Genomic DNA, 27,374 nt, shown 5'->3' on the forward strand with positions numbered 1-27,374 from the left:
GAAACATTTAGTAATTTATTTTATTTCCGTAAGTAAGGTCTGCGAATCAGGCAGCATGTTGTATGTTCCATGTCAGGTCGTCGGGTTTAGTTTTCAAATTATCCCGAATTTCTTACAAATATAACTGTTTCATATTCAATTTAATGAAATCCGATGAATTCAAAAAAAAAAAAACCAGATACCAACAATAATATTGTCACGTAACTATCAAGACAGGTGGCAGCAAATTAGTAGATAATAAAGTTTGTTGTAACAGAAATACAGCTAAGAGGAATTGTAACAGCAACAAAACAAAGTTATTTTTTTTTGATCAAATGAGAATGAAAAAGAGGAAAAATAAAATACCCAATATACATTATGTCTTTAAAGTAGTTGTCTGTCATTACTTGTTCCATCAGCTGGAATAGCTCAGTTGGTTAGAGCGTGTGGCTGTTAACCACAAGGTCGGAGGTTCAACCCCTCCTTCTAGCGGCATTAAATTACTTTTTTTTCCTTTTTTCAAAAGGAAGATTTTAAACTCTCCCAACTTCTCCATCTTTTGACCTAGCCGCCGGTTTCTTCTTGGAAGGGAGGTGGTCTTTTGGCCTTTCCTTGGCCTAAAGATCACCTCCCTACTCCCATAATTTTATTTTTGCTTATATCTTCTTGCTTTTAAATAGTTCAGTAGTTTTTTTTTTAGTTTATGATTAGTATTCTCTTGACCATTTTTGGTCTTTCTAGAATTGATTTCTAGTTTTGTGTCTTAGTTAAGCTAGATCTGATCTAACTTCACGTAAGATTTTCATTTTCTTCATCGTCGAGTGGAGAAGCTGAGTTTTTGGGTCAAAAGAGTTGGGTTTCTTCAACAAAATCGGCACAAGGTAACGAACCTGAAGGCCAAACGGATACCAGGCCCATGAATAGGTCAACATCAAGAGAATTGTTAAATTTTGTTGATACAAGACAAGGGAATATGGACAGGAGCAATATTTTTAAAACCGGACCGGACCGGCCGGTCCGACCGGGTTAACCGGGAACCGGACCTTTGTCCGGTCCGGTTAGATATAAAAGTCAACTTTTTCAAAAACCGGTCAAAAACCGGATTGAACCGGGAAAATCCGGTTTTTGACCAAAACCGGCCAAACCCGGTTTTCAGAAAAATTAGACCAAAAAGTCTCTTTTTTGTCAAAGAATATTTTTGTGGTCCCATTTTACACATGTCCACATCTCATGTGTTTATTTTTCTCTTTCTTATACATATTTTACTTTATACACATTTTATTTTGTTTTTTCTCTCTCATACCTACTTTATTCTCTCTTTTTCATACTTTTTTCTCTTTCATAATAACTCACATTTTCTCTTTCATATACAACACTCATTTTTTCTCTCTAACACAAATTAATTATTCAACATATTTTTAAATATTAATTTTTATTATTATATTTCACACAATAAATTTTACTAAAATTAATTTTTATTTCTCATATATAATAATTATTTTATATACTCTTAAATATTAATTATTTATAATTATATTTTACTTTTTTATAAAAAAACTCTAAAAAATGGTATTACATAACTATTTTATCATATTTTTTTATAATATTATACATTTTTAATTTAAAAAATTTATATTTATTAAAATTAAAAAATCCGATCCAACCCGGTTGAACCGGTTGAACCGTGAACCCCCGACGAAGCCGGTTCCCGTTCCGGTCCGGTTTTAAAAACATTGGACAGGAGTTGAAAGAAGATCATTGTCCCTCAAAAAAAAAAAAGATCATTGAATTTATGTTCTTGTAGAACCAACACAAAAGTTAAAAAAATAAAAAAACATATAAATAATTTTCAATAACTCTTAATTTTTTCTTTTGGTTGAATCAATTTTATGGTTTCTAGAATCTTTAGCGTATGAATTAGAACAAATTACTCTAAAATTCTCATATGTGTTAAAATTCACATTTTGATATCTTTTATTTAAAAATCAAACGATTTGACTTCTCACTTTTGTTTTCGTCAATGATTTATCTTTCCGTCTATTTTTAGTGTTAGTCAACCGAGTCAAAAAATCAAATAAAAAAATTAATTTTTAAAAAATAATTTGGTCCCTCACTTTTATTTTTGTCAAGTTTGAAATTAATTTACCTCTAAATCCTTTAACTTGGTTGACTAATAACAAAAATAGGTAGAGAGATTAAATTATTGACAAAAACAAAAGTGATAAATCAAATAATTTGATTTTCAACGATAGCAACTAAAGTGGAAATTATAACACATATGAGGGATTTTAAAATATTTTGCTCTGTAAGTTATTCATCATCGTTATTTGTTGCCTATTAGTTCAAATAAAAAAAAAAGAGAGAAATAAAATAAAAATATAATGGCGAATGAACACTAAAGCTATCACATATCAAAAAATATTATTTAGAATTTAATTTTACTTGTATACTAGAACTGAATCAAATGCCATAAACAAAATTTAGAAGATCTCTATAATTATCTCATAATATACCTAGTAATTAAAACATGATCAGTATATAAAAGAAACAAAAAACAAAAAATTACATAAATTATAAAAAGTGATAACGGGACCAGTAATACAAAGGCGCCTTTGTATTACTGGTCCCGTTATCAAAAAAAAAAAAATAGGCCCCCATAGTTCATCTGCAGGAATGAAATCTTCCAGCTGGGCACATATTCAAAATGAACAAATTTAATGTTAATCAATTGTTGAAGTCTAATTAATATTGTGATCACTTTCATCCTTCAACAACCAAGAATCATCACTGGAACAAACTGTGGCCGAGATACGCGGATGCGGATGCAGAGCAGCAGCAACATCACCCCACCAATTTGGATTCATCGTATACCATTCCATCGTCTTCTTTAACCCGTCCTCCCAAGAAGTCGTTTCTTGCCACCCAAGCTTCTTCAACTTTTCATCATCTAAAAAATACCTTTGATCATTGAAAGGCCGATCTTGAACATAATTTTTCGACTTTTTACAGTCTAATCTGGATAGCCTGCATATATCCTCCGCCACATCCAAAACTCGTCTCTCTTTTTTCGTTCCGATGTTATAAACATGCCCTATACCACCTTTGTGTAAAATCACATCGAACGCCTCAGCAACATCTTCGCAATATAAGTAGCTTCTCACATTCGATCAATTCCCATGAATTGGCAATTGCTCACCTTTCATCGCGAGGAGGATAAATTTCGGGATCAGCTTTTCGGGGTATTGGTTAGGTCCGTACACATTATTACCTCTAGTGGTAATTGTAGGAAGACCATAAGATCTATGGTAAGCCATCACAAGCATTTCAGTACCAGCTTTTGTAGCTGAATAAGGATTTGTAGGCAGAAGCTGAGAAGCCTCGGCATTTTCTACGTCAGTCTCCATGTCAGTTTCTCCGTAAACTTCATCCGTACTCACATGAATGAACCGTTTGATTCTTTTTATAACCTTACACGCTTCGAGAAGAACATGAGTACCGTAAATATTGTTGGTGGTGAATTCGAAAGAGTTGCCGAAAGAATTATCAACATGGGTATTTTGGTAAATAAAAAAACAAAACCATTTGATTCGTTTGATTCTTTTTTTCAAATAGTCCTTAATATTTTTTAATCCTTCAAATTAGCACTTGATAGTTTTCAAAATAAAAAAAAAAACAATTCCTACAATTTCAAAAAATTATATATCAAACAATTTCTTTAAAAAAAATCTAAGAACGTTTTATACTTTTTTTCACACTTCCACCTCACCGTTGTCACACACCTACCGGCAACTGCCGCCGCCTTCGTATATGTTGCCGACCGCTCCTTTCTTTGATACCAGAGGCGGTTTCTGATGGGTGTCGGAGTCAGCAACGATTTCCAGTGAGTGTACAACAACGGGTTAATTAAAATTAATGTGTATTAATTAGTATTAAATTAGGCTTAATTAGATTTAGTACTGAATTAGGCTTAATTAGATTTGGTAGTAATATAGTTATCAAATTTAAAAGAAAAATTAAAAGTCATATAAAATTAGTGAAGTAAATTTTCAATATTTTTTTTCTTATTATTCAAAATACTAAAAATATACTCTCTCCATTTTAAATTGATAGACAATTTAAGACAAATACACATATTAAAAAAATTAAATTCTCTAGATAAAATGAGTTATATATAAAAAAAATACCATATTCACCCTCATTTAATATAGTGGTAAGTTTTGTTTTGTGCTAATTTCCCTAAATACATGTTTCGCCAAAATAATTACAACTTTACATTGCAAGTTTTGAGTTTTATTTTTTGATTTTTTGCCCTAACTTTATTTACTTGTTTTGTTATTTTATTTACCAAAATACCTTTTTCGGTTTTTCAATTTCGGTTTTCGATTTTTTCGGTTCGGTCAACCAAACCGACCGAACCGACCGGCAATTTTTTTTATATAGTGTAAGATTAGTGTATATATAATGTTAATTTTTATTTTTTATAGATTTTTTCCTGGAATTTTTTATTTTATTTTTTATAGTGTAACAGTAGTGTATAAGTGTTTTTATGGTGTTTACATAGTGTAAATTAGTGTATATAGTGTATAAGTGGTGTATAAGTAGTGTATTTATAGCATTTTGTAGTGTTTTTTTGTGGTTTAACCATGAAACACTGCAAATACACCATAAACACTGCAAATACACCATAAACACTGTAAATGCACCATAAATATACTAAAAAACGGCAGAAATACACCATTAATACACCAAAAATACACTAAAACGTAAAGATATTATAAAATTATTACAAATGCACCACAAATCAATATTTTCTTTACAAAATCAGTAGCAATAAACAAATTATGAATAAGAGAAGACAAAATAAATAATTATATGAACAATAGAATAATTTTATAAACAAAAAATTATAGATCTACAATAATTTATTTACAAAATATTTAAATCATTAAAAAAAACCTAAAAAATTACACAAATCTAAAAACGACTTGAGAAATCCATAGCGCGAACGGAAAAGACGAACGGACTAGCGCGAACAGAAAAGACGAACGGAAAAACGACGAGAAATCCATCGAAAGTAGACGAACGGAAGCGCGACCGGAAAAACGAACGGAAAAGTAATCGGAGGAGATAAACTGAAAATCAAATGAAAAAGAAGAAGAAAAGAAGAAAAGAAGAAGAGAAGAAGAGAGAGAAGAGAGAGAGAAAAAAGGTGGCTATGTAAAAGTTTAACCTAAAATGAGATAAGACTTCTTTATATAGTGGGTATTTTTGGTAAATAAGTTAACTTATTAGGTAATGTAGGATAAGAGGAAAAGATGGGCCAAAATGGTGTAAATACTTTACTCAAAACATGTATTTGAAAAATAATTCCTTTGATATTTAATGGGTTTTATTATTTTTCAAAATATTTCTATAATTAATGAGGATATATTGACAATTACTTTTTTTTTGATAATTTGATATTGACAATTATTTAGTAAAATAAATATCTAGTGTCTATAATTTGAGACAAAAAAATTTGAAATATTGCCTAATAATTTGGATTGAGGAAGTATGTCCAATTAAATAAATAGTGAAATTGACTAAAATTACTACTTTTAATATCAAGGCAAATTTTATTTACATTTACAAGAAGGCTCGCTCAATTCCAATAATATTACAGCATTATAGTAGCTATATTGTACAATTTATTTTCACAGAAAATTAATTTCAAGCACTTTTTTTTTAATTATTTCAAAAGCTAGTTACATATTGCAATTTAAACCTTTCGAAAAATAATCTGGACTCCATGTTCAGGTTCGACGATCATTCTAAAAATAGGAGAATGACAATAATTAGGAGACAAAGTGAATGTAAAGTTGGAGATGATGAGCGAGAGAATGATCTTGAGCTGGATCATCGCGAAGTTTTTGCCTAAACACAAACGAGTCCCGAGTCCAAATGGGATATAAGCTTGAGCAAATTTGCAGGCTTTAGAAACTCCGTCGGCAAATCTTTCGGGTCTAAACTCATTGGAATCGGGTCCCCAAATGTTTGGATCTCTATGCAAAGTTGAAATCAAAGTCCAAATGCATACACCCTTTGGAACTTTGATTTTGCCAATTTGTACATCTTCAAGTGTCTCTCTTGACACAAATGCTCCTGGTGGATATAGCCTCAGTACCTCTTGTATCAACATTTCCATCTATACATATATAGAGACAAAACAAACATAAATTATCAGCTATTATGCAAAATGAATTAGCACATACTTATATAATTACGTTGAAACTGATAAATATACCTTGAAAAAATTCTTACTTTTTTAGTTAAGATATTTAAGTCAATATTATTGCATTTTATATATAAAAGAAAATCATTAAAAAAAGCATGCGTATATAATTAATTACCATCTTCAAGTTGGATAATGAATCTGAATCGAAGCCATGACTGCAAAATCGAGCGATCTCCTCTCGGAGTCGAGACTGCCACTCGGGATGTAATGCGAGGAGCATCAAGCACCAAGTGGCAGCAGTAGCAGTAGATTCATGACCTGCAAAATATATACTCTTGCAGTTGTCAACTATGAATCGTTTGGCTGAAAAATCAGTATCATTGAGTGTTGCTTCTTCAAGTAATTGCTGCAATAGATCTTTTTCAATACAATCTTTTTCTAAGCATTTTGTTTCTCGTTCTTTAACTGTCTCCCATATTAGTGACTCCACTTCTCGTTCCAAGTTCTTGATCAATTTGCGATTCTTGTAACCGTAAAACCTGTCATTACCCCCATTGTATATATACTGTTATAGATTTTGGTGTTTGCATAGGAGGTGATGTAACTTTTAGACGTGCAAGAATTGACCAATTATGTGTATTTAAAAGAGAAAATAAATTTAAGTCTAATGTTTAAAAACTCCCGACTTTTTAATAATTATATGTTTAAAAAAATAATAGCAAAATTGCTAAAAAGCCATCAAGTTCAACAATGAAATATGCACCCAGTAACAATCTCATAGGACCAACAAAAAAACCCTAGCTAGCCGTCTCTCTTTTTAAGAAACCTCTCAAACCCTAGTAAATTTTCTTTTTTTTTGTCATTTGGGAGGTGGTTTTTGGCCATTCTTGGCCTAAAATCACCTCCCTAATCTCTCATATTCAGTCTTTTTAGCTTTCTCCATAGTTATTGTCTTTAATTTTGAATAAAATTTCTTTCTTGACCATTTATGGTCTAGATCTAGAAATTATTTTCTATTCTAATATCTTAATTTCATTAGATCTGATCTAATCGAAATTAAGAGTAGTTTTTTTTTTCATCGTTAGAGATGAAATTGTTTTTTGCGATGCAAGCGACTTGGATCTCTAAAACAATTAGAGCCACCATCTTACAACGGATTTCACCAAATATCGGTATGTTTTGCGTCAATATCGATGATGTCTTTAATGTTCAAGAAAAGAGATATGTCACAGAAAATGTGATTAGGGACTTTAACGATGAAGTTATAGCTGCTAGCTGTAGCAGTCGTGCGATTAAAGTTAGTATTATCATGGCAAGTGAAGCTAATCTAATTCCCTTTATTTTAAAGGTTGTAATGGATGCCTTCAACAACAACTCTTTACTTTGTAATATTATCAGTTTGATAGCAAATGACTACTTTAACTTAATTGAGATGCATAAATGTTGTTTTAATAGAAAATCTCATGCGGTAGCATATGACTATTTTAGTTTATCTAATTGGTTGGGGCATGTCCCTCCGATTATCAAATTCTATATATTGGCTGATCAATCAGCTTTTGATTAATAGAACTTTTTATCTCAAAAAAAAAACAATCTCATAGGACCAAATAAGGTGCAACTCAAAATAAAATAGTCGTAACTTTTTATTATTTGAACACAATTGATTCTTAACGTAACCAATAGACAAAATAGTCGTAACTTTATTCATAGCAATTTAACTAATTTCATCGTTGAATATCTTAATTTATTTTACTAAGAAAAATGTATTTATGTATCTAAGAATATGTCTCTTTTGTTAAATATCTTATAATTTTAAAATTTTACTAGTTTGGTGCATCATCTTTTTGAGAGTTGTCAAAAATATTCATACTTAACTTTTAGCTGACGTGGCGTAATAATACATATGCTATGTAGGAAATTTTTTTGACATATGGACGTATAATATATTGAAATTTTAGACATGTAAACGTATAAATTTTAGCTATTGTATCATGTCAGTTTTAAACAAGTTGTAAATATATTTGGCAAAGATAAAAAAGTTAATGGATTAAACCGATAAAATTTTAAAAGAATAATATATTTAACGTACTAGGTATAATTAAGAATAGGCAAGTATATTTTCCTTTTATTTTATAAATTTAAAATGAGGAAGTGAAAACATACCCAAAACCTGGCATGCCAAAAAGCAAGCTTTGGTTAGTGAGGAGTTTTTGGAGAGTTCTAAGCTTGGAGAAAATATGTTTGCCTTTGGAAAAAGAGGTCCCAAAACAAGCCCTAGCAATCACATTAGCTGAGAGGCTTCTTAACTCCTCATCAACCCTAATCTCCACCGTCCCAATTAATTCCTCCCATTTTCTAACCACATCTTCTGCTGACTCCACCATTATCCCCACCATACCCTGTCCACTTTCATTTTTTAATTATTTTCCATTTAATATAATGTATATTTAATCAGATTTGTATTTATGTAAACTAATTCAAAGAATGATGCCATGATTAAATTAAATTGTGGAAAAAGGCATCGCTCTATTTATAAATCATGATCAACTATTTTATGTTTATTCATCAAAAAAAACTATTTTATGTTTGGCCAATTAATCAATCACAAATAATATGTTTATTTTTAGATCAATAAAAACAAATTTGAATTATTTCGGTCCTGATTTATCTATTTTGTATAAATTTTTCCTTAATCGATATAAAAATAGAATATATTATCCTACATTGATTAAAATAATTAATATGAAATAATTGATCGTAATGTGCAAATTTAAAAACCGAAATGATAACTTTTTACTCATTAAATATATACCTTCAGTTTATCGACAAAGAAATGAGGAGCAATAATTTTACGTTGATGAACCCAAAGGTGACCGTTGGACCTATTAATGCCGTTGCCAAGCATGGATTGGAGTCTTTTGGTCATATAAATTGGCTTCCCCAAGTCTATACTGGTGGACAAGTTCATTTCCTTTACAGCCTCTGGATCGTTAATATACAAATGTTGTCTGAAACCTGTTGAATATGTATATATTGGACCTGCATTCATATTATGTTATTGCAATTATTTCTCTCAGATAATCAAAACAATTAATTTCTTATATATTATATTGGACCGCCCATTTGTATATATATTATATGACGATAACATATATATAATTGTACTCAATTGTCAAACATTACGAATAACATACTCCAACATGTATATAACAAGAAAGAGACAGATGACAAATTGATTATTTTCAATAAAAGATGACACGGTGCAGTTGTCTTACGTATAACTTGATTTTGATTTATTCATCTATAATGAATTATGAGGAACATGCAATGTAAGATTCCATAAAATGATGAGTGAATTAAGTGTTTTGAAAAAATAATTATATTTATTCATAACTATGATTAAATTAGTAAATTTGGTTAACCCAATTCAAAAAGGATGAGTTGATTTTCACTGGATCATATCATGAAGGAAATTCATTTATTGTGACACTCTAACTAATAGGCATAGATAAATACTCCCTTCCTCCCACAAATCCCACAAATATAGGTAAAGTTGAGTTTGGACGAACATTAAAAAATAAAAGTTAAAATAATTATTTTTAGTTAACTTTCAATAATAATCTTCATTTAATTATTTAAATATTTTAAATTTAATTACTTATAATATGGAAAAGCTAAATGTTTTGTTGAGATTATAATTAAATTTTTAAAAAGTAAGTTTATTATTAATATTTCCATTGGATAAAGTGATCGGAGCAAGCTAAGACCAAGAGAAGCAATCCCCCCAAAAACACCCTATCAATTTGGGACGGAGAGAGTAATAATTTAGAGAATATAAATAAAAGTGGATGAAATCCATGAAAGATAGTATATGTATTTCAAATTGATCCAAATTAACATAATAATTTTGTCTATATTTTGAAACGTTCAAAATAGCAATTTTATCAATTTTTATGAGATAAAGAGAACAATTTTCTTAATTTATACAGTAAATTCATATTCTAATAATATCTATCTCCGCAATCTAAAACATTTGATGCGAGTACATATGCAAAATTGAATATTTTAGAGAAACACAAAGTGGCAATTTTGTAATTTTATCAAAGTTGGAGCCGTACGATTTAAGTGATTTTTTGGTCTAGTTTCGTTGTTTTTGGGCCAAATTGCATCGGTTGTGCCTCCAAAATGGCAATTTATGTCCAATTTTAATTATTTCAGTTTCTATTTCCTTTTTGGCTCAATTAGAGTTTCGATTTCTTTGGTTCTCCTATTAGAGAGGCGGTTTTTAATGTTTTGAGATAATATTATTTATTTTTAAAATTTTGATATTCAATCGAATCAACGAACGTTTGATGTCTAGTTACTAGTAAATCAACAATTCATAAATTTATCTTTATTTTTTGTAACTTCCGCTACATCGACATCTCATTATTATATAATTATATATACTTTCTAATTCTAAACAAATATTCCTTCTATCAATTAAAGTTCTTAATTGTCGGTTTCACTCAAAGGTTATTTAGACATAAAGTATTCATCAAACAACAACCGTTCGACGGGGAGTATGACCTCTGGCTCTTTTTATGTTACACCATTGGCCATGTTTGGTTCATGGAATGGAATAGCATGGAATAGCTATTCTATTCCATAAGGAATGGAATAGCCATTCTTTAGTTTTTGAGAGGAGTACTTATTCCACAAAATCATGGAATGGCAATTCCGTGGAATATCTATTCCATGAACCAAAACAAAGAATTTTCATTCTATACGGAATAGCTATTCCATTCCGCACCTATTTCATGAACCAAACATGACCATTAATTAAAAAGTTCGTTGTCTTGTGATTGACTACGAATAAACTAACTAACAATGAAACTATTCTGAATTTTCAAAACTCCATGATTATGAATTTATGAGTTTGTTGTTAGTTTGATAGTCGAAGCTAAAAGAAATAATTAATGCTAAAGTATGATTATAGTGGCGATAATAAGTAATTATAAGGAAATATGAACATACCATATAGTTTTCTCCAGTGTTCGAAATAAGGGAAGAGATAAGACGTGTAATCATGAGATACAATATGAGAATGAGAAGGTTTGATTGCGTTCAGCTGAATCCGATGCATTTCTGAAAGATTTCCATAGAAAAACGAAGGAGAAGGACCTTTGATTCCTTGAACGCGGAGTTTTCGCCTCACCGTCTGTGACTTAATTCACCACCGTTGTTCTGTAGAAATGAATGACGAAGCAAACCACCGCCGCCATAACCGTCGAACACACCATCTTCAATACCAAATCCTCCATCGATCTTCTTTCTCTCTCTAGAGTTGCAAGTTTCTTTAAATATATATCGAGTTAGCGAGGCATATAGTTATATAGTAACAGAGAGTAGTATCTACAGCTAGCAAACCAATTTCTATAATCATTTGGAGAGAAGTGATGTATATATTATAGTATTTGTTTTATTAGTGGGAGGAAAAATGCTTGCGGGAGGAATTGAATCCATAACTTTAATAGTTTCATGCGGAATTTTTATACCATTTGAGGAGCCGTGACTTTAATAGTTTTATCTGGAATTTTTATACCATTTGAGGAGTCGTTTACGAATAATTATAATTAAAACAAATCAAAAAGTTTAAGTATTTTTTAGGAATTTATTAGTGATTGATTAAAATTAAAATATATTTATCAAAGAATTCGTGTTTTTAAAAGATTAGATAGAATTAACTTCACTTGAAAATATTTGATAGTTTTAAGATATTAAACCATTATTTGCCAAACTTAATTATCATATGGTTTTATAAACTTTGATATTTGACGGCGCACATACTGCAAGCCATGATTATTCTTGTTTTTTCATCAAAAATAGATAAATTGAAGAGGAAGATTAAAATACAATAAAAGATATAAAATATAATCTTTCAAATACAATAATCTAAAAATATATGAAACATATAAGAATACAAACAAATGATAATAATCGAAGAAAAAAAATTAAACCGAAATTCCGCTAATTTTTCTATTTTGGCATCCAACACGAAAGTAAGTTCCGGTAGGAGTGTCTTAACTTAAAATTTGATCGATTATGCCAAAAAACCGCTTGAACTTTTAAGGTTATAACCTTTGCAACCATATTTTTCAAAAATATAAAATATAGAGATTTATCAATATAAAATTAAATATCAAAATAAACTACAGAAACAAAAAACAATATAATATTGAAAAAAATCCCAAAAGGTTCATGGATCTTAAAAAAAAACAGGAAATTTTTGTTATGCAAGTCAAAAAGGCTTTGAAAATTTATGTTTGGACCATACATCCTTAACATGCAACTTAAAAAAAAAAATCAAGAATCAAACATGATTTTTTAAGTGCTTCAAAAAATGAACCCACAACAGAATACAACTCACTCCAACCATGAAGTAATTATTGACGCAAAGAAAAGAAAAAGGTGGTGGAGGAGATGGTTTTCCGGCTAAAAGTTTTGAGAAGTGTTTAGAGGGAAGAGAGAGAGTTTTATTTTTTGCCATGATTATTCTTATTTGAAGAGTAATTGTTATTCAAAGAAGATCGGTTTAGTTTCTTTCTTTTCTCTCAATTTGGGGTTTATTTTCACTCGTTGTCTCTAACATTTAGGCCTTTTGTTTACGGCTTGTAAACCCTCTGAACTTTGGTTTGACGATTAAGTAAACTTCTTCCGTCCAAATTGTTGTTGACGCCATTACCAAATGCTGACGTGGCGTTAAAAAAATAAAATAGAAAATCCACTCCACATCACTTGACAAGTCACCAAAATACTCTAAATTTAAAATGCCTATAAAAACAAAAACAAAACTCAAACTATTTACCTAATTGTCATCGCCCCTAATCTTAGCCACCTCTAAACCCTGTTGCCGCCTCCACCATAGCCGCTGCCACCCTGGCCGCCTCTCTATGAATTAGACGAGATGGGTTCGTCTTCTCAGACAAGAGACGACCCTCGTCTCAGACGATTAAGCTTTGTCTTGTTTGAGCTGAGAAGACGAACCCGGATGGGTTCGTCTCTTCAGACGAGGGTCGTCTCTTATAACTTAGATGTATTCGTCTTCTCAAACCAGAGATTCTTGTCTAAGAGGAGTGGCCGATGTTGGGTTACAATGGTTGTGGTGTTGGGGTTGCAGAGGAGGCTAAACTCGATCAGGGAGGTAGATGGAAGACGACAGTGAGTAGATCTACTGGGTCATTTTTATTTTATTTTTTTAATTTTAGGGTTTTAGTGGTATTTTGGGCATTTTGGGTTTTTATGGAATTTTAATGATGTGTTATGGAATTTTAATGATGTGTTTACTAACGCGGACTGGTGATTTTTTTATTTTTTATTTTTATAGGTGCCACATTATTAAAATTGACAGTGTTAAGCAAAATTTGGACAAAAGGAGTTTGCTTAATCGTCAAACACAAATTCAGAATGTTTATAACCGGAAAAAAAAAATTAGAGACGTAAGTGATTAAATGCTCAAATGTTAGAGACAACGAGTGAGAATAAGCCTGAATTTGGTCTATATAAGATATATCTTTTTCATTTTGAGAGTTCTCTCTCTTTCCACTCTATTTAGAGAATATTTTGTAAGAAAATGAGTCATTTTAACTCCCGTTGCAAATATAGTGATTCCACATAATATTTATGCAAGTTTTGATATATTCGTCCCTGATCAAATATAATGATTCCACATAAAAAAGATTGCTCGCTAGTCAATTTATCATCGTCGCAGATCCATCGCTAATTTAGCAATAATTTTTTTTTCCGTAGCTACTTGTTTAGCGACGAAGTTTTACCATCGCTAAACGTGTTTAGCGACAGAATTAAAGCATTTTCCGTCGCTAAATGCCTGTTTTCTAGGAGAGTTATTGATTTTATAACCTCTTGGTGCATTTTTGGAAGTTGATTGAAACCTTGATTAATTTAACCTCTTTAGGCGATTCACAAGGTTAATCTAAACTTCTGTGATTTTTTGATTTTTTGGACGATTGCCAAGGTTAATCTAAATATTGGTGATTTTTTGACCTCTTTGGGTGATTATCAAGACTTATCCAAATGCAACGTTCTTTCAATATATGCTAAGAGCGAGTCTCTATAGAGTTCTCCCTAAGGGCGATCTTCGGGGATTCAATCTTAATAGACTGATTCTTGAAAATTGGTCTTTAATACAAACTCTGTTAAGAGTCGGTTCTTTCATATATGTTGGAATTCAGATCTATGGGTCCGATATCCATCAATAATTATTTTATTTATCATTTACTTTATAAATGTCACCAGTAGATAAATGATATATAAGTGAACAAAATAACATATATCTTGTAAAAATCAATATTACTCTAGACATCACTGTATTTATATATTTGAATTTTCCTAATCATTTAATTCATAGTACTAAAAACACAAGTTAATTAAATAATTAGTGAAATTAGCTTAAGTTAGTGTTAATTTTTTCAGTTTGATTAAAATTATTAAAGTTATTTTTTTTTATTTATATTTACAAGCAGCCTCACCCAAATCCAATCCAATCTTTCAGCACCGCGCAACCATAGTAGCTATATTTGCACAATTTATTAGCTAGATAAAAAGTTTAATTTCAATCACTCTTTTGGTGTTTAATTTATTTCAAAATCTAATTATACTAATTAAACTTTTCGGAAAATAATTTGCACCCCATGCTCAGGCTCGACGATCATTCTATAAGTAGGAGAATGGTGATAATTAGGAGATAATGTGAATGTAAACTTGGAGACAATGAGAGACAAAACGATCTTGAGCTGGATCATCGCAAAGTTTTTGCCTAAACACAAACGAGTCCCGACTCCAAATGGGATATAAGCTTGAACAAATTTGCAGGCTTTAGAAACTCCGTGGGCAAATCTTTCGGGTCTAAATTCATTAGAATCGGGGCCCCATATATTTGGATCTCTATGCAAAGTTGAAATCAATGTCCACATGCATACACCCTTTGGAACTCTGATTTTGCCGATTTGTACATCTTCGAGTGTTTCTCTTGACACAAATGCTGCTGGTGGATATAGCCTCAGTGCCTCTTGTATCACTATACCCACCTATGCATTCAGATCAAACAAATGTAAATCATTACTAAGCAATCACCTTAATAATAGGAAGGGGAAAGCATTAGACCTAATTATTAGTGGAGTGGGTGTACCTAAAAATTTTTCGTGAGTTTAGATTAGATAAAAGAAAAAACTGAAAAAGCATTGATTAGTTACCATCTTCAAGTTGGATAATGAATCTGAATCGAATCCATGACTGCAAACTTGATTGATCTCCTCTCTGAGTCGAGATTGCCACTCAGGATGTAAAGCCAGGAGCATCAAGCACCAGGTGGCAGCAGTAGCAGTAGACTCATGACCTGCAAAATATATACTCTTGCAATTGTCAACGACGAACCGTTTGGGTGATGAAATGTTGGTATCATTCAGTATTGCTTCTTCAAGCAACTGCTGCAGTAAATCCTTTTCAATACAATCTTTGTCTAAGCATTTCTTTTCTCGTTCTTTCACTGTCTCCCAAATTAAAGACTCTATTTCTCCTTCCAACTTGCTCATTGATTTCCGATTCTTGTAAGCGTAAAACCTGCATTGTATGTATATAATTTTGTTACAATTTTGTTGCTTGCATAGAAAGTGATGGGGTATGAAATTTTCAGTGTAATAGTTTTTATTATTTTGTTTTTTAGAGAGTTTATTTTAATATGCATTCATTGAACTTTAAAATTGTAAACAATGTATATGTTTTTAGTAATTCTAGTCCAAATTAGTCTGTATGAAAATCAATATTTTTTATCACGTCATAGAACAATAGATTTTGTTTTTTTGCACCAAATAAAATAAAAAGGTGTAATGATGATAAAATATTGATGTAGGATAAAATGTAATATGAAGAGATCTAGTTGCTACGTAATATGAATATGATCAAAAATTACTAAAAAACTTTTTGCTGCTTGTAATATTAAACTTTAGTGTTTAAATTAAAATAAATTAAAATTCCATAGTTAAAAGGAAAGAAACATGCAAATGTAGTGTTTCCAAAAAAACATTTGCTTGAAAGTAATGCGGTTTTTATATAAATGCAATAATTGACCAATTATGCGCAACGATGCATTTAGTTCAAGTCGAATTAAATTAAAAATTTATATTTTATATGTAAATTGAATTGAACTAACCGGTTTGATCGATTTTGTTTTAATTCAGTTTACACAAAAAAGAGACTAAACATTTTCAAATATAAAATTGCACCGAACAAAAAACATTAATTTTTTTTAAAAAAATCAAATTTAATTTATCGATTTGATTTGCTTGTCGGCGTATTTTGTTCTTTTTACACTATTCATGGGGGTATTAATTTAAATGAGGAAGTGAAAACATACCCAAAACCCGGTACACCAAAAAGAAAGCTTTGGTTGGTAAGGAGTTTTTGGAGAGTTCTAAGTTTGGAGAAAATCTGAGTGCCCTTAGAAAAAGAGGTCCCAAAACAAGCCCTTGCAATCATATTAGCCGAGAGGCTTCTTAACTCCTCGTCAATCTCAATCTCAATCTCCACCGCTTCCATACCGCATTCTGCTTCAATTAATCCCTCCCATTTGCTCACCAAACCTTGTGCTGACTCCACCATCAGTCCCACCATACCCTGCCCACTTCCATTTTCAATTATTTTTCATCTTTATAAACAAACAAATCTTATATATATGCAATCAAAATCACATTTGTATTTATGTAAATAATTCAAAGAATGATGTCAGGATTAAAGTTTTCAAAATTATTGCAAACCAACTACTTTTAAAATAAATTTCAATGTTATGACTTCCTACTTATCCATTGGATGACCTAGTTTTTCATAAAAATGTGATTTACATCTTCTATCCATAATTATAAATTATTTTTCTCATTTGAATGTCTCAAATTATAAGCTCGTTTTCATTTTAGAAGGTGGTTAAATAGATAAATTTCTGGAATACTTTTAGGCATCATTTGGAATTTTGAATTGAACAATTTTGAAATCGATGATTTGACATATTAATGATTTTAGAATCCATGGAATATGAAATTGGTGGATTTACAAATTCTATCTTTTGGATAGAAGCTAAAATTAATGGATTTATAAGAATAATTTTAGAATAATAAAATATTCAACAATCCATCATGTATAAAAAAAATGATGGATTTCAACTTTCCTATCTATTAAATGAAAGGTATTGGAGAATGGTGGATTGTGACAATCCGTGAATTCCATCACTTTTAATTATTCCACATAATGGATTTTGTTTAAATCCGTGAATTGTGTAAAATTTATGTATTTTAATCATCCGAATTCTTCCAAACGGTGTCTTAATTGACTAAGTTTTAGTCAATTAAATCAAATTGATTATGTTTTGATAATAAATAATTTTTAATTTTTAGTAATTTAAATATTAAAAATAGTTTATACATATTGTAGAATTCATTTAAATTATTAATATTTAATGAACATGTAGCACTTGCATGATGAAAAGATTAATGATTTTATAAGGATATTATGGTTAGTTATTAATTATGGACGGATAGAGATTGATATTTACTTTATTATTATTTCATAAATATAAACAAATGAAAAAATTTAAGATGGATACAAGTATTATATTTTATATATCAATGATATAAACTAAAATTTATAATTTATAAGTAATGGTCTATTTAAATATTTAATGATACTATTTAAAATATAAAATTTATAAAATAAGTAATTATCTACTATATTTTTTTTTTCTTTTGAGGAAATCTTTATACATTCTATATTCCATAAATATTCCTTCACCAGCTACTTGCATATATAAATTCTGAATATATTAGTGTGTGTATATATATAATATATGTATAGTATTACATACCTTGACCTTATCCATAAAAAATTGAGGAGCAATAATTTTACGTTGTTGAGACCAAACGTGGCCGTTGGATCGAATAACGCCGTTCCCGAGCATGGGTTCAAGTCTTTTGGTCATATAAGTTGGCTTCCCCAAGTCTAAACTAGTTGACCGATTCATTTCTTTTACAAGTTCTGGGTCGTTAATATACAAATGTTGTCTGAATCCTGTTGAATATGTGTATATGAGACCTGCATTTCCACGCAATATATATATTATTGTTTCAGAGTATCAAAATAATTGATTTATTTTTCGACCGACCGTTGTGTTTGTCAATATTATGTGTCACTTTCCATATATAATTGTAATCAACTGTCAGCATGTGTTACATTACAAATAATATCTTCCAAATTGTATAATAATAGAAACAAAAGAGTCGAATGATAAAATATAATTTTATCAGCTTCCAAAATATTCAGCTTCTGGAAAAAAGATGACTTATTAACTACAGTATTTTCTTATTCTCAATTATGAAATGAGCTGCACACAGTGCAGTTGACTTTACAGTATAACTTCATTTCAATTTATTATTTATCTACCATTAAAAGGAACATGCAATCTTAGATTCAATAAATTAAAAAAAGAGTGTTTTGAAAAATAATTTTAGATATTCATAATTATTGATTAAATTAATAGAAATATTTTATGAAGGATATTAATAATTAAATCAATCAATTTGGCCGACAATCCATAATAAAATAGGCATGGCCAATTGGAATTAGGAGTTATAATTCTTAAAATCTTCAACTTCATTTTTCTATTTCATTTCTCAACGACCATGTTAATTTTTTTAATTTCTCTTTTTTTTTGTAAATAAGGATTAAAAAAATTCACTCCTGTTTAGTAATAACTTTAATCCAAAATATATCGGTTCAGGTGAGACACTTTTACCACTTGAACTAACTCATTTTGTCAATCATATTTATAAATTAATTATATTCATTTTGTCAATCATATTTATAAATTAAAGTACGTAAATTTATCCGATTTCACCCTCATTTTTTACCTTTAACTGAATGGATCTTAAAATTAATCAATTATTCTGATTACTCTCCTACTACTCCGATTTGTGAACTTAAACCACACCTAGTGGAATTGGCCTAAAATATTGTAATGAAAAATTAAACAGATAGTTTATACAAAAAATGGTTTTAAGTTTTAACTGTTTCTTAAAGAATCATAAAAACGTAAATTAAGTTACAGTAATATATTGTAGGAATATTTTCTTTGGCAATATTCAAAAATAATTTTGATGAAGAAAACACGAAAAACAGAGGGAAGTGGCTTCACTTGCACACATTATAGACATTGACTACATATAAATTTAACGAACAATTAACTTATTTAACTTCAAATTACCATACCGTATTGTTTTCTCCAGTGTTCGAAGTAAGGGAAGACGGAGCAGGTGTAATCATGAGCTACGATTTGAGAATGAGATTGCGGTTTGATTGCGTTGAACTGAATCTGATGCATTTCTGAGAGATTTCCATACATAAACGAAGGAGCAGGACCTTTGATTCCTTGAACGCGGAGTTTTCGCCTCACCGTCTGTGACTTCACCACCGTTGTTCTGTAGAAATGAATAACGAAGCAAACCACCGCCGCCATCACCGTCGAACATACCATCTTCAATACCAAATCCTCCATCGATCTTCTTTCTCTCTCTAACTTGTTTATCTCTCCTCTAGAATCGCAAGTTTCTTTTGCTGTGTTTATATTGAGTAGCGAGCAAGGCAGTAATGTATAGTGTAACAGCCAGGGGTAGTTGGGGAAATACCGGTGAGAACAAATTTGCCACGTAAGATTATAAACTATCTATTTATTATGTCTATGCGTCAATAATAAATCTTATAATCAATCAATAAATTGATTGATTATAAGATTTATTATTGACATGTGTCACACAGTAAATTGATAGTAGTTTATAATCTAACGTGGTGAACTAAATTTACACAAAAAAATACCGGGAAGCTAGAGTGAGGCAATTTTAAAATGATGTATGTCGTTTGGTCTAAAAAAATAAAAAATAAAAATTAAATAGTAATTTCTTTATTTTTTTTAGTTGTCCATTTAGTCAAATAAATTGTATATAATTAGTTATCCGTTTAAAATTTTAAGATGACTTTAGCTATTATTCTCTAAATTTATCTCTTCCTAATAAATAAATTTATAACTCAATTCACAAAACATACATCATTTTAAAATGGTTCGACTTATGTAAAATTAGGAGAAATTATTGAGTGTACTGGAAACACAATAGGTAAAATACACTAGGGATAAAATAGTAATGACAACTAAAAATACGGAGGAAGAATGTTATTCGGTTTAAAAGTTATATATTTTTATTTCAAAAAAATTAAACAAATCCTCTTAACATATCGTTCCGTCTAAAATTAACCGAACAATATATCGATGTATAAAAATTTGGCCCATATGAATAGAATTTTTAGTGCCGTCACTAGCTAGAAAGTTGTGAATTATTTGGAGGTCCAATAAGTATAATAATTTGGAGGGAAGTGATGTATTATTGATTGAGAAGTCATTTTCTGTTAAGAATTTTAAAACCTTACTTACAATGTTAATGCCTGGTTGGCACGTGTCCTCTTCCTACTTTATTCATAAAATCCTCTCTGTATGACCCCACCATTAATTTTAATGTTCCATCATTAATTCAAATCTCATCTTCACATGTTTCTTCTTACTTTCCCATTAATCATAAAGGTTATTAAGGGAAACTGATGATTTCAGCAGGATTGGCCCAATTTCCACTCTAACGTGATACACCCACGTGCCTACTAACATTTTAGCTGTTGATCAGATAAGTAGGATGATTGGGCCATCCACCATTTATATTGGGCCGAATTGGGCACTTAGCTAAAAGGGCTTTTTTCCAAAATGACCAAAATTTCACTTTACTTTACTTTTATACGATTTATAGTATCAAATTCTTAAACTACCGTACCCGCGTCCAATTATTTCTTTTATACCAACTCTACACGTGTCCATTAAGATGTAGGTGTAAATTTATACTTTGTTATTATAGTGCTGCCCCTAGAAATCTCATTGTCTTCTACCACTCTCTCCTCCGACTTTTCCGCCTCCACCGCAGAACACCTCATCATTGCCACCATTACCAAATTCGTTTCTTCACCGTCAAATTTAATCTCCAATTTCAACATCGCTCTCTGCGCTAGAAGCGGAAGACAAGGCGAAGATCATTTAGCGACGGTGAGTTGGAGGATGGAGGAGAGGATCTCCGATTTTTTAACAGCGATGGAGATGGTGATTCTCCTTTTGGCGGTGGCAGTGGTGGAAACTGAAGTGACGGTGTAGAGGGTGAAATTTTGATAAATTTGGAGGGCAAAATTGGGATGAATCATCCTCTTAGTCATCAGCCTCAAAATTTGCTTATGGATTTGTTTATGAAGTGATTTATTGAATCGTGTTATCGAATTGTTTGCATTTTGCCTTTAAAAAGGTTTCAAGGTTTATGGCTGATGGTGAAAGAGAGAAGGTTTCTAAGAGATTGACATCCATTTGCTAGGTAGATAGCTACTGCATCCGTATTAAATTATCCTTTTATGTTTACTTTTATAGATTAATGTACATAAATTGGGTTTGGTTGTGCTAAAGTTAATTTAGTTGCCATGTCTCTTTGATATCTTTCTTTGTTTTTAGTTGGGTTTTTTAATTGATTAGTTTAATTCTTGAATTATTGTAGTGGCTAAAGTTCAAGAACCAGTGTGTTTATGAGATCAATGAAGGGGATCGTGGACTATTGAATTTTTGTTTTCATCATTTTTGAAAAGTTTTGCATCATTATGTTTATACGGTATGATTTAGGAACCTAAAGCAAATGCGTTAAAATTTGAAATACAGGGGGTAGCTTGTTTGCTGCAGATGGCTGCTGTTGAGATCAAATATATCTCTAGCAATGCTCGGTGCTCTTCCGCAATAGAAATTAGTTAATTATTTGGTTTTCATTTTCATTTTGTTTTTTCACTTTTTGCTTTTAATAAACACAATTTATTGTAAAATTAAGTGTAATGGTATTATTTACAATCAATCATTTAAAATATGAATTTTTGTTGTTTCGGCCTAGTTCCTTTATGATTATGTTTACAATAGCTTTTATAAATTTTTGGCTTTGTTCAATTTTTTTGTATTGAAATTATTTTTCTTTTGATTTACTACATTTTTTGTTAAATCTAGGTTGATATTTGGTTGATAATGTATTGATACTTTGTTAATTTTAGCATTGGTGAAAAATACAAATAATGATATTGAATTATTTTAATGTTGCAGTATTGATTTTGTATTGATTTTTGATTGGTATTTTATTGATTTTAGCATTGGTGAATAAAATAATAATAATGTCAAATTATTGTAATATTAAAGTGTTGATATTGTATTGACATTTTGTTGATATTGTGTTGATATTCGGTTAATATTTGTGTGATTTTAACATTAGTAAAAAGAACGATATTGTACGTGATATAAAAATTAAATTGAAAAAAATAAAAATCAATATAAAAAAAATTAAATTAATTAGTTTATTACATGTTGATTATTGGTTGATCTTGTGTTGATGTTGTGAAAAAAAATTAAATATGTGGCAGATAACAAACAGTGGTTAAAAATGAACAAAAAATAAAGATTAAAAAAAATTTGAAAGTAAAAATCAATAAAAAAAATTTAAAAATTAATATTAATCAGTTTATTAAATGTTGTTGATATTTTGTTGATATTATTTTGATAAAAACTGACGAAAAATGTCAACAGTAAAAATAAAAGTCAAAATCCAAAAAAATAAAAAAATAAAAAAATTTAAATATTTAATAAATATTAAGTGCAGATATATAATGGTGAAAAAAATTTAAAAATAATGAAAGAAAATGGTGGAAAATGAAAGTTAGAATAAAAAGTAAAGTTTTTATAAAAAAACAGTATAAAAGAAAATAAAGATGGTATGGAAAGTAAAGATTTAAAAGGGGTGGTATAAAAGTAAATGTTGTAGAAAAAAACAGTATTTTGCATAAAAAGCTCTAGCTAAAACTTGGGGGAAGTTAGTAGGCTTAATCCGGCGAAATGTTTATAGATATTTCCAGTTTTGTATTTATTTATTTAAAATTTAATTAGGGAATAACTACAAAATTACCTAAAAATCATTTAATTTATAAAAATATGAGTTTAAAAAAGTTAATTTTATCTAAAACTTAAAAAACTTTACATAATTTACGTACTTCTTTTACTTTAAAAATTTAAATTTTTAATACATGTTTGATACATTACATCTCTGATACAGTACGCAAAAAAGTAAACATTTATTTTGCATTTTTAAAAAAAATTTAGATATTAAATGTAAAGTTTTTGAAAATATATAGTTTTGTAATTTTTTCCATTTTTTGATTTTTTTTCTATAATTTTCCTTTAATTATTCATTGGGTTTATATATTATATATTTTTATTTAATGGATCATTTCATATATAAAAGTTATGAGCGTGAAGTCGAAAACCGTTCAATAATTAACAATTTTCATATTCAAAATTAAAAAATCCCATATTTTAGATTTTTATTTTTAAAAGAAAAAAATTGTTTTCAATTTTTAAATCAAGATTAATTTCAATAAAATATCAAACTTTGGTTTTATTAGTTATAGCCAAACTTTTCAAAATCGGTCAGTTTACCCTATTTTGAGATATTTGATTTTTTTTAACCATTTGTGAATCAAACTAAATAATTTAGTCCATTTTAGAATAAAAATCATCTCGAATTTTAGGTTTAGTTAACGAATGGCTATAAAAAGTTTCAAATATCCCAAAATGAGCTAAATTACCCGATTTTAAAAGGTATGAAGACTCGAGTCTGGCCACACCATTTATGCTAGAATATTATAAGAAAATGTGAAATTTTAAATTTTAAATTTTAAACATAAACATAAACCTTAAATATTATATTTTAAATTTTAAAATCTAAAGTGGTAAAAAAATTATACTTTTAATTAATATTTATACATGACATAACAAAAAATAATATAACTATTTTTTTTATAAAATGGGTGAATGTAAATTGATTGTGCTAAAAAGTTGTTATGTTAATATTTGTAGATAATTGAATAAAGGAAAATACTGCTACTAATAGAATTGAATATTCGTAAAGAATTTATTAAGAAAGAGCCGTTTATGATTTTTGTTGACAAAGTCAAATAAGAGTGATTTGGGTTCTACACATTTCATGTGGTATAGCATGCCTCTTTTTTTTAATCAACATATTAATTAATGCAGACCTATAACTTATTTAAAATGGCTATTCATTTTAAAAGATAAAAACTTGTCTGTATTAATTTTGATTACTTTTTTTTAGTTTCTTCAATAGTAGTTTAATTTCAATAGATATATCCTAATTATAACTAACCATTCAATTTACAAATCTATTTATCCAAACAACTAGGGGCGGAACGACGGGAAGATCAGAAGGGTCGGCCGACCCTCCTCGCCAGAAAAAGACCGAGGGACCGGTGCTACTCTCCACCGGTCCTCTTCCAGTCTTGACCCTTCCGGTCAGGGGCGGATCTACGTTTAGGGTAGGGTAGGGTGAAGTCTGGGCTTCCGTCAAAAATCAGAAATTAAAGATATAGAGTGACTGAATTGTAGTTTAGAATTGCAAGTTTTAATTTATTCAGTCATGGCAGCCAAAGGCTGTAGGAAGAATAGAAAAACACGAATAAGAAAATATTCCTTTTAGGTTTAGTTTTTTTTTTTTTTGATAATTTGGGGAGGGGGGCGCTTGTGGGAAGAATCGAACTCACGACCTAACAGTTTGCTGCTTAGCACTTATATCATTTGAGTTATAACTCATCGGTAAACCAAAATTATTCTTTTAGGTTTAATTTAAAAGGACCAAATTGTCCCCTCTTTTAATAACCGAAGGCCCAAAATTTTGGCCCTTCTTTATTAAAATAGAAAAATAGCTGTTTGGCCTTTCTTTTTACCAAAATAGAAAAATGGCTCTATAGCAAATTTTAATTTTATTTACATAATAGTTCACAAACAACTAGTAAATGGACAATTTTTATAAATTAAACTACTAATTTTTAAATAAATTTATTGTCTCTCTATCAATTAATCTTCAGTGTCTATCAATTTTTTAATTCTACTCTCTTAATTTTTAACCTAATTTCCTTAATTTTTAACTTAATTTTCAATGTTTTTAATCTAAAAACCTTTAATATTTTTAATAAAAATTATTAATTCTAACAGTACTCCAATATTTTCTCTTTAAAAATAAATCCACATCCAATTTTAAGTAATTCTTTACGTTCTTTTTATATTTTATTTATATTAATTAGTTTAATTTGTATTTTTGTGTACTAATTATAATTTTGTGTTATTTAAATTGATTTATTCATAGAAAATGGAAGTATTTATTATTCAAAAATAATGCAATTGACTTGTATTGAACGCGTTTAATATTGAAGGTTATTATAATATTTACTATTGTTATTCATTAATAAATTTTATGCAAATGATATCTAAATATGTGTTATCGATATGTCTTTTAGAAATCTTATTTCGAGTACCCTTTTATCTTCCGATACATTTTTTCATGTAGGGGACCGTCCCTATAAGTGATAGGGGGCGGTTTTTCTTGTAGGGGTGATTAAAACCGCCCCTACAAGTAAAAATTACTTACCTCCCATTTTATTTATTGTCGTTTTATTTTTTTAAATAGCCGAAGTTAAAAAAATTGACCCTCCTGAGGTTGAGTCCTGGTTCCGCCCCTGCAAACAACCATTTCTTTTTCAATTGTAATAAAATCTTTAAATTTTCATCAATTATAATTAATTTTGATAAACACTTTTCAATTTCAAAAGTCATATGTGATTAAAATTGATTTTTTAAGAAAAGTTTCATCATTTTGGAGGAATAGACTATTAAATTAAATAATGGGCTACAATTGAAAAATATTTAATAAAATTATACTATGAATAATAAAATTAAATGGATAAATTAGATTTGCACAATCAAAAAAGTTTAGATTTTTTGAGTTGGTAAAGTGTGATTTCTCGTACGAGACCTGTAAAACAATAGATTAGACTATTGATCCTTGTAGTCCAATGAGCACTTTGATGATAAAGTGATCGAATGAACAACTAATATAACTTATACGAACCTTTTTGTGTATACCAATGAATGAATTAGACAAATAGGCATACATCAAACCCTTTATATAGTGGCGGGTTTATGTCATATCTAGTAGAATTCGAACGAGATTATGTTTATCGTATTATGTGAAAAATTCAGTACTTATAGTATGTTATCTCATAATTGGAGATAATTCTTTAGTTGAAATACAAGTACTATTAGGCGTAGAGTTTTGATTTACATTAGCCAAAGTGAATAAACTAATCTTTTAGAGTATATTTAGAGCAAATTTTAAAATATATTTTAAAGGTAGATTCAGTTTTCAATCCAAACCTCGTTAAATGTCGGTTCTTTGATACAAATATTGTGATTCAGATCCTAAGATCCCGTATCCATCATGAATGAATAACCTATTTAAAACCTGAAATTCATAGTTTTTCTTTGATTTAGTAATAATAAAGAAGATAATAAATTCACATTTTAATTTTCTTATAATAAAAATGTATATCGGTGCTTTAAAATATTTTATTTCTAAGGAATTATACTTTTTAGTTAGAGATTTCAAATCCATATCCTGATTAATACAATAAATTTTCATTCATGATGGCTCTAAAACAAACTAGTACGTGGTTGTGGCTCTAAAACAAAAAAAAATGTCGAGTTGATCAATTATTAATTAGGGCAATGCTAACTGGCCCGAAAATTATGGACACAAAATGGCCAGAAATATTTTTTATTTGCAAATTAGCCCTTTGATTACATCTGTTTCATTAAACCGGCATTTCTTGTTTTGGTGAAATTTGATGTCAATTAATGTGGGTTTTAATGGAAAACTACAAAAAAAATGCTAATGTCATATGTCCAAACTAATTAAGATTGGACTTTAATAACTGTTAATGTCATTTGTTAGTAACTGATGGAGTCTGCCTTCTGAACCGGTGAGTGAACCTGCAAAACAGGGTAGAAGCTAACCGGACGGTGGTTGTCCGATTAACTCTCCGATGCTAAAGTCAGTTTAGAGCTTTGAGCAGCGTTTTCAGTATATCAATGTAATTGTGATTCTAGGCATACCTCGTGCTCCTTTTATAG

General features: G+C 29.6%; 2 protein-coding genes, 1 long non-coding RNA gene, 1 other non-coding gene and 1 pseudogene across 4 annotated transcripts; 2 read left to right on the top strand and 3 right to left on the bottom strand.

Annotated features, from left to right (window-relative positions):
* The first annotated feature begins 397 nt into the window (after positions 1–397).
* Positions 398–471, top strand: TRNAN-GUU (transfer RNA asparagine (anticodon GUU)). Its single transcript has one exon. It is a non-coding gene; the product is annotated as a tRNA-Asn (tRNA).
* A 2,246-nt stretch (positions 472–2,717) lies between these two features.
* LOC126668670 (trifunctional UDP-glucose 4,6-dehydratase/UDP-4-keto-6-deoxy-D-glucose 3,5-epimerase/UDP-4-keto-L-rhamnose-reductase RHM2-like) lies at positions 2,718–5,644 on the bottom strand (annotated as a pseudogene).
* LOC126670146 (cytochrome P450 714A1-like) lies at positions 5,558–11,603 on the bottom strand. The gene is given in 6 exon segments (XM_050363815.2): positions 5,558–6,163; positions 6,369–6,732; positions 8,357–8,592; positions 9,006–9,232; positions 11,210–11,405; positions 11,407–11,603. Coding segments are annotated over 6 exon segments (1,539 nt in total). The 5' UTR covers positions 11,497–11,603; the 3' UTR covers positions 5,558–5,737.
* A 3,114-nt stretch (positions 11,604–14,717) lies between these two features.
* Positions 14,718–19,880, bottom strand: LOC126670145 (cytochrome P450 714A1-like). The gene is made up of 5 exons (XM_050363814.2): positions 19,502–19,880; positions 18,102–18,328; positions 16,605–16,864; positions 15,445–15,811; positions 14,718–15,279 (listed from the first exon to the last, which is right to left on the bottom strand). Exons 1-5 carry the CDS (start codon positions 19,785–19,787, stop codon positions 14,854–14,856), a joined length of 1,566 nt encoding a protein of 521 aa, XP_050219771.1. The 5' UTR covers positions 19,788–19,880; the 3' UTR covers positions 14,718–14,853.
* Positions 19,881–21,039: 1,159 nt separating this feature from the next.
* On the top strand, positions 21,040–21,923 carry LOC126669412 (uncharacterized). The gene is made up of 2 exons (XR_007638487.1): positions 21,040–21,684; positions 21,862–21,923. It is a non-coding gene; the product is annotated as an uncharacterized LOC126669412 (long non-coding RNA).
* The last annotated feature ends 5,451 nt before the right edge of the window (positions 21,924–27,374 follow it).

The sequence above is a fragment of the Mercurialis annua genome, linkage group LG2, assembly GCF_937616625.2.
Source record: "Mercurialis annua linkage group LG2, ddMerAnnu1.2, whole genome shotgun sequence".
In the NCBI taxonomy this organism is placed as follows: domain Eukaryota; kingdom Viridiplantae; phylum Streptophyta; class Magnoliopsida; order Malpighiales; family Euphorbiaceae; genus Mercurialis; species Mercurialis annua.